The sequence below is a fragment of the Antedon mediterranea genome, chromosome 7, assembly GCF_964355755.1.
Source record: "Antedon mediterranea chromosome 7, ecAntMedi1.1, whole genome shotgun sequence".
NCBI classification, from domain to species: Eukaryota; Metazoa; Echinodermata; class Crinoidea; order Comatulida; family Antedonidae; genus Antedon; species Antedon mediterranea.
The window spans coordinates 28,853,711-28,865,806 of NC_092676.1; the positions used below are offsets into that span (position 1 = coordinate 28,853,711).

General features: G+C 34.7%; 1 protein-coding gene across 1 annotated transcript; it reads right to left on the bottom strand.

Annotated features, from left to right (window-relative positions):
* Positions 1 to 312: 312 nt before the first annotated feature.
* Positions 313 to 9,974, bottom strand: LOC140055589 (uncharacterized). Its single transcript, XM_072100926.1, has 11 exons — positions 9,664 to 9,974; positions 7,848 to 7,956; positions 7,378 to 7,566; positions 6,775 to 6,938; positions 6,374 to 6,533; positions 5,871 to 6,019; positions 4,073 to 4,211; positions 3,766 to 3,966; positions 2,493 to 2,659; positions 1,077 to 1,290; positions 313 to 831 (listed from the first exon to the last, which is right to left on the bottom strand). Exons 1-11 carry the CDS (start codon positions 9,972 to 9,974, stop codon positions 799 to 801), a joined length of 1,836 nt encoding a protein of 611 aa, XP_071957027.1. The 3' UTR covers positions 313 to 798.
* Between the last annotated feature and the right edge of the window lie 2,122 nt (positions 9,975 to 12,096).

The window sequence follows — 12,096 nt, forward strand, 5'->3', positions numbered from 1 at the left end:
TTCTAATTTTAAAATAAAAATGTTTGTTATAAGGAAAAGAAATGAAGAAAAGTGTTATTAGTTATGCATGAGCGCCTTCTACGATATAAGTTAGATGGTAGACTGTTTAGGGTGATGTAACGACTAAGTTTAAACATTGTACTACTAATTAATCAATATTTTCTTGTATTTTTGTTTTGATTGTACATAACTTATTTAATACAGAGAGTGATAACAATTCTGAAAACAGAAATAAATGCTAAGAAACACGAATTGTTTATTGATGTTTATTTTCTTTGTACTATATTATTTTGTATATATTACATTACGCTTAATAGTAGTTTTAATGTTTTAACCATGGATATACGTACACCAAGTAACATAAACAAACATAGAACGTTTATAACTTATGTGCGTTAAAATGCATAGTTAATTTAATCCTTATTGCAATTTTGTTTTAATACGTCGAGTTTTAATTTTCAACTGAGTTGATACTAAGAACATACTCAAGCAAGTTATATAATAAATATATGTTTTAAAATGTTTCTTTAAATCGGTAAAGCAACTTCAACTTTCTTATTTAATTAGGAAGACAAATTCTAACCACCCAGCGACCTCATCTAGCTATGCCTCAAATGGGCCTATAACGTTCTCCTAGTAACCAAAAAGGAAGAACATCTGATGTATTTTTAATACAAATTACTTTGCCATATTTGGACGGTAGACCACCGACGTTAAAAAGTTCATCTAGACTCCAGACAGCAGTTTTAATATTCTAGGTGGCGCTGTGTTTGATTTCAATGAACAACTCACAGTGCTCTATCTCGATTGCCAATGACTGGAAAGATGCGACTAGAGAAAGAAAAAATAAGGAACAAAAATATACGCAAATTAGTCATTTCTCGCATTTTAAAAGTATACAGCGCGTACAAAAAACGTTTACATTCGCGTTAAAGTTTCTACTGAATTTTTGAAGTCTTTTTAAACTTTAAAAAAAGTTTTTATTATGAATATATTCCGCCATAACAAAAATCGATGTTTGGATGTATTATAACTAGTAAAAAAAATCTTCGCATCAATAATATTTTCAACCATACCTCAGTCTTTGATCTGATCAACGTATCCGAGTTCGTCTGGCTTTGATTGCCAGGCCACCGTGACCAGGCAGACGACCCTTTAGCTGTAGCTGGTCTCGACAAGATCGATTTCCCGCATTTTTCATCATTTAATGTTTCAACAATGTTCGATTTGTAAGTTTGCCAATTAATATCTGATAAATATTTCATGTACAGTTCCTCATCTGTTGGTATACTGCCGAAGAAAAACAAACAAATTTTACGTTGATGATATGAATCGTTAAGCTTGGTTCCCACTAGGACGCAACGCGCGTTGCGTCTCTAGTGGGAACCAAGCATTAGAAACTTGTTTCGGTATCGACAACCGGTTGGCAAAGAAATAAAGGAACATTTTTTTTGCAAGGGTTTTTGCAAGAAATAACTTTAACTACAACTTATGAGAGGCCTACTTTGTCGTTTGTAATCTCTGTCGCCCAGATATCTGTTGGACCCCGTTGGAAACAAGTTAAAAGGGACGTTACGATACACGACGGTTAGGGGAGGACGGCGAATATCATGTGTTCGCTAATCGCTAGAAACAAGTAAGTTATTATAAAACTTTTACGGGTTATCCTGGTGAAGATATCTGGGTTTTGTTGTTTCTGTTCATGTATTTTTGTTTGTTATAAATTGTTTATCGTTTTAAGTTATGCAAAATTAAAGAACAAAGAATCCCAAAAAGAGTAAGTGAAAGTAGGCTTAAAGCCCCATTCCCTACGTTTTTTAGATCTAATTTAAGATCACAAACTATATTTAATGTAAAAATAATACTATATGGTCCTATTGCGATAACTTTTTTCGTCTTTAAACGGTTAAAAATGTGAAAAATAAGTCGATTCTAATAATTATAGCGGCCCGCTATAAATCCCAAAATGCATTGCGCGCGGATTGATATTTTTGTTTTTCACCTGTAATTCGCCCACTTTTCGATCGATCGTGAGGCCAAAACAAATGGAAGACTCCTAACTTTTCAGCGAAAATACCGGGTTTTCCCCAATTTGTATCAACGGAGTCTGGCAAAAATAGAAAGACAATTAATGCAGCAACTATACAACGTCAGGCTAGGTATATAGGTAGCGTACGATGTTCGTACGTTACCGATGTTTACCAGCTAGGCCTACAAAACTAAGCCTAGCTAGGCTAGGCCTAAGACCGTCCACGAGAGGTCGATCGCCGCGAGCTACTTAGGTAGTGCATTGTTTCTCACTTTTTATCATAATTTACCATAAAACGTACATTTAAGACAAGGAATGACATGGTTTAATGTTTTTAAAGTGATATATATGTATTATTTTCCAAAAAACGTCCAAAATTGCAGGGAAGGGGTCTTTAAACGTGGACATTTTGAACATACAAATAAAATGCAGATTTCAAAACCTGGTCAACCTAAAAAATCACCTCGAAGCTGGCTCATGATTTCTCGAATAATCATCCAGTAACTGTTTTGGCGCGTATTCTTGTAACTTTCTTTTCGACACGCACATCAGACGTACACCGTTACTCACAAGTATTACACCGGTTGGTTTATGCTTCCCGTCATCCGTTTGCTTCACTGACGTCATTTCCTGTGAATGCAAGCGTTAATGTCACTAATGTATTGTAATTCTATTGTGCTACTGAGTGTGTTGCATTATTGAATGCTTTCATGAACCCTCCAAAAATGGGTCAAATGTAATTAGTTTTGAAAACATTCATTTACTGAAAACATTTTATGATTTGTAGTTTTGGGTTAATTACACATTACCAGTTTATAATTTATATCGAGAAACAAATTGCACAAAGGCGCCAATCAACGGCTGCTAATTAAGCGTTTCTCGGTGTCTTACTTGTTAAAGTTTGAACTTAAAAGAAAGTACAATACAGTGGTATAATAAACAAACCTACATGTCTAACTGGTAATTACGATACACACATGATTATCTACGAGTTAAATCTAGAATAGTCAAGATGTAAATAGGTGTGTTTATTCTTGTCTTCTACCCTGTAATTGTTGCTTTCAATTTTCTTTCATACGTCATTATATGGCGACTATATAGCAGGTAGATATTCTCATTCTTAAGCTTCATCTACACTATCAAACTTATTATGACAAAAAAAATGTGATGTGCCCATTTATGGACATGATGATGTCATATCACTACCATATTTGGGAATATCACTACCATGTTTGATAGTGTAGACAGAGTTTATATATCATTATATGGCGACTATAATAAAGCATGGAGATCTTCTCATTCTAAAGCTCTGTCTACACTATCAAACTTTATGTGAAAAAAAAATTTGATGTGCCCATATTTGGACATGATGATCACTACCATATTTGGGAATATTACTACCATGTTTGATAGTGTAGATAGAGCTTACATATCATTATATGGCGACTATACCAAGGAGATATTCGACTCATTCTTATACGTAAATAATAAACAAATGACGTATTGGGACACACAATATCGCGTTGTAAAGTTTACTGCAAATTGGAAATGCTTTATTGCTATAAGATATCTATACAAAACCAATCAACTAAAGAAGAAATGCAAAAGAGAGAAATTTAGGTTAAGCATTTAACCAAATCTCATCAATCATCAATCAATCGTCAATCAATCATCAATCAATCGTCAATCATCAATCAATCAATTATCAATCAATCATCAATCAATCAATCACCTACCGTGGACTCGCCATCTTGTATATCTCCAATCTTTATGTAGCATTTATTGTGCTTTGTAGCATGAGGAAATGTTTTTGTATTGCCGGCACTGGACCTTGGTCGAGGAGGAGGAAGGTGTCTATCTGCGCATGTCCTTAAGGAACGACTATCGCTCCGCATAAACTTGGACAGATCTAGTTCCTTCAACATCACTAATTTCCCCTGAGATATAAAACATTAACATCACGTGTTATCATTCACTTAACATTATACAAGGTTTTTAAGTCGGAGTCTTTTTAATATAACATTGAGAATTACCAATAGTTACCTTAAGAACGAAATATAGATAATCCGTGGCTATAGTATCTCTATCGACTATTTTCCCGTAAGAAACCTCACGGATCTGTGACTCGAAGCAAAGTCGATGCAGATTGGCTTTGGGCCACTTTCGGAAAAAGTTGTATTTTCTAAAATAAAAAAGGATAGTTATTGCAATGATACGACGATGATGTTATGTGTTGCTAAACTTAGACGCAACCCAATGGTGTGGGGCAACGCAGTAAGTTGACCAATCACAATCGACAATTCGGATGACGTGTCATGACTGATCATTTTCATCAGTAAAAAAAACGTTTCCTAGATTGTATTGTTTTAGTATGTTTAATGTGCTTATGTCTGTTTGTTTCCGCGTCATAACATACCAAAAATAGCTCCTTCAATGTTTACATAATAATTAACTGAATTAATGACATAAGTGCTGACGGTTTAATTCACATTTTCCCAATCCAATTACGTCACAATGTCGTTTTCTGACGTAATATAACAACACGTCTTCTTCCGTGAATAATTGATAGTCACGGTCAATAGAACAAGTCGAGTGGGTAAAAAAAAGATTTTGATGAGGTTTATAAAATAAAACACACAGATAAAACACATCAATAAATATTGTCATACCATGGATGAATTAATTAGAAGAATGGTCTAACTAACGCATGTTTTATTAAGACGGGTTAATGACTATAACTAAAGATTGGTTCCCACTAGCGACGTAACGCAACCTACGCGCGCAACGTAAGAAAATGTCCTTCTAAATTGTGTTTGCCCACGCCTGCGTGAAATCAAACCTGCGCTGTTTGCAGCACTCTGACAGGGGCGGATCCAGGAAAAGACACTCATAATAATGCAGCATTCTACCAATGAGCAAAACGATCATACTTTTTCCCTCCAATAAACACACGTGACTAATTACAGGACGATATAACATTTTGTTGCCGATTTCATTCACTCATTATTTAGTTTTGATTGCGTTCAAGTTCAATGCGAACGTCCATCTAGGGGAAGCGAATTTAATGCTTTTATTATGGCTCAATATTTATTTACATCAATTTGTTGAAGAAATTAAATATATAAATAGGTATTGATACAGTTGCGTGGATGGCCTAGAAAAAAAATCGGTTGCTATAATGTACACTACAGTAGGGCCTACAGTTACCACAGTAGGCCTACGATATTATTATTAACAAATCCTCTATGATGATGATCTGTAGGTAACCACGGCGTTCCATTTTTGACGTATATACACTTTTATTTATGCTTGCTGACTGCCAGCAATCTAAACAATAGGTAGACCTACGCGGTTGTATGGCGGTGTCCTTTGTACGAATCGTTAGAGCCCGAGTATGGGTACAATACAAGCGTCAATATCATGTTACATCCAGGGGGACTAAAATGCGTTTATTTTTCTGGTGAAAATAGGCAATTCATTTCGCAACTCTTAGAAATTTACAGCATCGGCAATGGTGACCTCTAATAAAAAGTAATTTAGCACGGCGCTAAAACAATGTATTTAAATAAAAAGTGAAAGTTTTACTCTTTTTTACGCTTCTTTTCCCGATTTTTTTCCCCTTATGGTAGGATAATTTTGTTTTCCCAGATTTATAGGGGGGGGGGGGGCGTGCGGAGGGTGCGCCCCCCCCCCCGGATCCGCCACTGTCTGTTGCGTCGTTGAACCGCTCTACCATTGTACACGCGGAGCGGACGGGCGGTTTTCGCTCTAGATAGATACAGATTATACGTGGACACTATGTGTAAATTAGCCTGAAAACAAAACGGTGTTCCATACTTACTGAGTAATGTCTATCTTCTCGGTTAGTTCGCCTTCATAAATATACGGGCAAGATTCCAGAAAAGTATCTTTCTCGATTTCGAATAACTCTGTTGGCTCTCTGCATATAATTGAAGCAGTACGTCTGCCATCGCCTAAAAGGGCCAACTCCTGGGGGAGGGAGATAGATTATTATACCAACAACTATACACATCCGACACTAACATTTAAGTACTTGGATAATTACTGGAAAAGTTCATGGTTTGAGGCTTAATGTGTACAGTAGATTAAGTCGTGAGTTACAACTCTGACACAGGTCAGGATTGAACCCTGGACTTTGGGGTTGGAAGGCAAACATGTTAACCAAGACAGGCCTACAACAACTCAATAATAACGAACGGTAGGTTTAATTCATACATCAAACAATCACACTTTTATTGATGAACCTCAAATCGTTAAAAAAAAAATATAATCAATGTTAATAGAGATGATAATGAATGAATGATAAAGGTGTACATTTCTTACCCCAAAACATGCTCCTTTGCCGATGATGTTGACTGTTTGTGCCATCACTACTCCAGTCTGGTCCTCTATGTCTAACTGCACAAACACCGATCCAGAGTAGATGAAGTAAAAACCGAACCCAACGTGGCCCTGTCTTACGATCACTCGACCCTTACCACAACTAAAATGGAATTAGTAAAACACAATAATAATAATAAACTCAGAATTATAATTAATTATTAATAAACAAGGAAAAACTGTTAAATAAATACCGTATAAAGCTCTGTCCATATCACTACCATTTGGTGTAGACAGAGCTTAACAGAAACTGTGCGCGCACGCGAATCTTGGAATAACCATATTGTTTACACGCGCGCACGAAAAAGTTGATATGGTTTCCTTGAGTTTGAAACTAATTGTACCTCATGTATCTGGCCACTCGGCAAAGTTCCAATCGCACTTTGTTAGTAAAACGTTCAAAACTCTTCATGTCATTCATCACTCCGTATATCTTGTAAATTGCTTCGGGCGTTCGGTCCTTCGGCAATGTGTCGGCAATCTGTGGCAACCAGCTTGGGACTCGTAACTAATAATTATATACATAATTATGTAAAAACAATTACGACACAAAGTAAAATTATGCATCCATCTAAAATACTTATATTTGCATTTGTCTTTGTGTCATTGTTTATCATGTTGAATGTATATGGGGCGCCATACGCGGCAAAGTGCTGTGCGTATGCGTCTCGTAGATGTACTAGGTCATCATAAGACAAGGATACGCTTCTATTGCGAATATATTTATGTGATGAATAATAATATTATGTAAGGAATTGAATTGTAACGCATTTTAAACGATTATATTGATTGTATTGTTTTTTCAAATTTTTGTTTTGTTTTTAATTTCAAGGTTTGTATTTTTCATGGTTTTGACAAGCGCCTTGAACAATTTGTGGATATGTGCACTGTATAAATCTTATTATCTATCTTTATGTACTGAATCCATAATAAAGTTGAATGTTTACCGAGTAGCCTTTCTGAAATGTGTTTTTATTAAACCGTAGATTTTCCTTCTCTTCAGAGGTACGCGTAATGTAGTGTAGTTGTGCCACGAATGTTTCGGTTGTAGAATCCTTCGAACTGCGCAACATACACGACGCTATCAACGATACAACTTTAATGATCCGCATGGCTCGTTTTAAAGTTTCTCGTAGCTGAAAGGAACAATAAAATACATATTTATATTTATTGGAATCTGATTGGTTGATGGCGCGCGTATAAACTATAGTCAATCAATTGGATTGATTGGATAAGGTTTATCGCAAATAGCTTGATTTCGCAAGGAACGTCATTGCACAATGCATGGTGGGAAGGGTTTGGGAGCAAACGTCATGACGCGCACGTACAAACAACAAATCACGTACGTGCGCATCGTGACGTTTGCGCGCTCCCAAAAACTTCCTATTTGTGATAAACTTGATTGGATAGTTCTTACTCTTGTTTTTCGTGCAATCGGGTCTTCGATTTCCGCGTCACTCAATCGATGCAGAATACGTGGTTTGCGTGCAGTCACAATCTCTCCGTGAAACCCTAACGACAAAGATCTACAGTGATAAAAAGGAAACTTCAAAACACCCTATATATTAATTAAATAACCGAGAACATCACACATTAATAATTGGTGGGGCCGGGTACCGTAAACGTTGTTCGTATTTTAACATTACGTTATTCATAATTTAATTCGATGCTTCAGTATAGTTAGACAAATATAACCTTCCCTACTTCTCGATTCCATTATCATTATATACAATTCTGCATTCAGAAAATTAAAAAAATAAATCATTCCGTACATCAGTCGTCGTACGACGCGCGCGTTCTAGTCACTGAGCATTCAAGGTTGGTTATTATTACGTATTATACAACCAATAATCTAGTCACTGAGCATTCAAGGTTGGTTATTATTACGTATTATACAACCAATAATTCATCATAGCTATAATAAACACTAAACACATACAAATAATTAGATAAATTACTTATTGTGTATGATAAGACATTAACAGACACATGTTAATGATATAGCATTAGTATAATGGCAATATAAGTACTTTGTTTGATCGTTACCCAGGTGATAATGTTGCCTAAATAAGTATTTTTAACCATGCGTGACCATGTTTGATTACGCGTACATCAGGGACACATTTACAAGAAGCTTTCATTATTCAAAACACTCAAAGGTAGAATGAGATAAAAACAAAAACATCGGGTGTTATCATCCAACCAAAAAATAAATTTTACTGTATAATGAATTGTTTATTCGATCTACAAAAATGATGTATTGTTTACCTGCTGTTGTATTGACTAATTGTTCAAAAGGAAGTCTCTTAAGTATCCACTTAATAAGTAAAGAGTTGGCCACTCTCAAGTTCTCAAGTTGTTATCAAATCAGTATTGTAAACTCGGTAAATAAATATTCTTTCAAACGTTGTTTAATTTAGATGAATAGAATCGAATACTTACACGGAGTTAGCCGACAACTGATACATAATCAGTGTAAAGCCTAAAATAAGCAACAACGAGGTTTTAAATGTCAATTAAGGCACACGGAAATAATGTATAAATCTATTTAAAAATGAAATTGGAAAAAAAATTAAAGGCAAGAAAATGATAACAGATAATCTATGGCACGATCCTGTGCTGTTCGTAAACTCGGTGTTCAGTTACTTGACGTATTGTTTGAGATCTTAAACTAGCAACGGCAAAAAAAAACCCAAACAAAATCAACTAATCGTAACAATCACACTACTGTATTAACCATTACAATCAATTGTAAGCTATATGTGCCCTGAGAACCAATGTGTAGGACGTACTTGATTATGAATTTGTATTACTTAAGTGTATCCGCTGATTAACACACAATTGAATAAAATAAAATGCATTTTTGATTGGTTTTCAAGCAGATATAGCTAGGGTAATAATTGATTAATAAAAATGGCCTGGTACAACTAATATGTCATACAGATACATACTATTTTGTTTATGTTCACGTTTAAGACAAAGGTGTATGTATGGAAGGCCTACTTATTAGATCTTAAATAATGCCTGTGTCGATAAATAACATTATGGAAGGCCTACTTATTAGATCTTAAATAATGCCTGTGTCGATAAATAAAATTATGGAAGGCCTACTTATTAGATCTTAGATAGATAGATTATGATTTTGATATTAACATCTTTTCGATAAACTACAGATGAACTTTAACCCGACAAATGCAATTAACACAATCATGGGGGAACCAATAATAATTTACCTGAGCAGTTTTCTGCACCGTAAATCTGCTGTGGATACCTTTCTTGATGGTTTTGGTGTCGTACCAGTACCTTTACCTGTACTATCCTCCTCAACTATTCTATCATCGATAACAGACCTACTCAACACAGGAGATGAATACGATATAAAGCGGTCCGATGTTTTTCTTTCTCTTCTGACTTCACTCGTACCACCATACTTATTTTCAAATCCATGATTGTATAAAGGAAGCGACGTTCTTGTCCGGCAGTTTGTCGATTGGTCCCGAATTGTTATACCGCTAGATATCGGACAGACTCGCTGGTTGGACATTTCGTCTGTTTGAGTTTAAAATAGAGGATCGTTTGTCCCAGACTAACAACGCGGACCTTCTCATTCGCTGTTTTAATTGGTTAATTTTACACAATTGGTTATGTAGATTGTGTATTGTTTCTGTATCACGGAACAGGTGGTATATAAAACTTCCAAGTTGTTAATGTTTATTCTGTTTTCAGAGAAAAAGGAATTCTTTGTTGTTGTAATTATTTTTTTTGCTACCATCATACCTGGAAGTTGTAAGTATTAATCAATTTAATATTTTAAATCCAATTTTAATAGCGTGTGTAACACTAATTCTACCGAGAAGATGTCAAGTGGCATTTGTTTGTTAACTAGCCTAATAAACGAACGCATCAAAGTTTGAGCGAGCGCGTACAATTCTTTGTGGCTAGGACGCAACCTAGGTAACGCGTCGCAATTATACCAAAATGAAAAAAAAATTCAAATTTATCCGTATACGTGTTGTGATACTCTATTGATTCGAATTATCCGTAGCTTGTGATTGGTCAAATTACTTGCGTTGTGCGCACAACTTACGTTGCGTCCTAGTGAAGACGCAGCTATAGACATGTTATCAACACAGAAATTTGTGTGAAGAATCTAAGAGTTGTCACTTCTTTAGAAGAATAAGGCAATAAGAAATACTGGAAATACAATGAACATTTAATTTCGCAGATAGCTTAACCCTCTTACGATAATGACATAAAACATGACAAGACTGATGTATAGCATTATCACACGGATTTAACACACATTAAAAGTAAGCTATTAATTACTGTTATGCTGTTTTCTGTAAAACACAGAGTTGCTCAATCTTTTAAATCAAGAAAGTGTAGAACAAGAGTGAGGATGTCTAGAGGTCTCGGAAGAAAACTCGTTAAAAAACATTAATATAGAATGGTTGTTGCGAAACGTTGCTACAATTTTGGAACAAACAAATTAAGGTAGGTGAAACGTTTTACATTACGTATATATATAATCAAAGTAATTCTCAGGCGTACAACAGTTGTAATAATTCCTGTTTTATATAAGGCATGTTTACACTGTGACGATATAGTTCCGGGACTCAAAATTGTCTTTTGCTTTCTTTATGGAAATGTACATTTATCTTCTTACGAGTCTTTATGAAGGAAATAAATACCATATCATTAATTAGACTATAGTCTTATAGATGTCAGTTGTTTAGATTTCATAACACATAATTTAGACAAAAACAGCAATTAAATTAAATTTAATTACATAATTCAATTTTCACGAACGTTAAACAAAAAAAACTTTGTGCAGTGATGTTCATGAGAAATGTATACGTGATGTCTAGTTAATTTAAATAGCGCCCTCAGCGACGAATGGGTTACATTAATAATGTTAATGTTTGGTTGATGTAGAAAAAAAGATATGTGAAACAAACATACAAATATTAATTTAATTGTAGTTATTTTTGGATTTTTGGTAAACATTTGAAGTGCGCTCAAACGTTGATAAAATATAACAGCATTTGTACGCGCGCGTTAATATTTTTATTTCTATAATAATATACTTAATTTTCACACGGTGATGTCACCGCTGCATTTTTGAACTAGTATATCATTATCTATTTCATTCAACTAAAAATGTTATAGCCTATAGACAAATGTATGTGGCTCATTTGTCAAGAGTCAGTTTAAATAGTAAATCACGTTAATATAATAGATAAAAGCTATGGATTAAATCAAGGATGCTGTACTTTGATTGATCGTATATTCATGCAAAGATACTAAAGCATGTAACCATGCTTTAGGTAGGTAAGTAGTTAATTCATTACTACAAACTTTATGCATTTCTGGCCATGTAGAATTTGAAGAGGTGGGGGCAAAGGAAGGATGAGATAAAAATAAATTGTGTAGATGTAGATAAAGAGAAGCATTAAACCTTCTCATTAACTTTGAAGATGTTTGTTGATAAAATAAATCATCAAGGTTCCAATACAACGATAATATTTTAACAGTACTGTATAATTATTTTACTTTAAGCAATGATAATTATTCGGATTGTAAAAAATACAAATATTGAACAGTAGGCCTAAGTTCGTATGGCGCGCCAAGTACGCCTAAACTTATATAATAGCATAATATGGTAG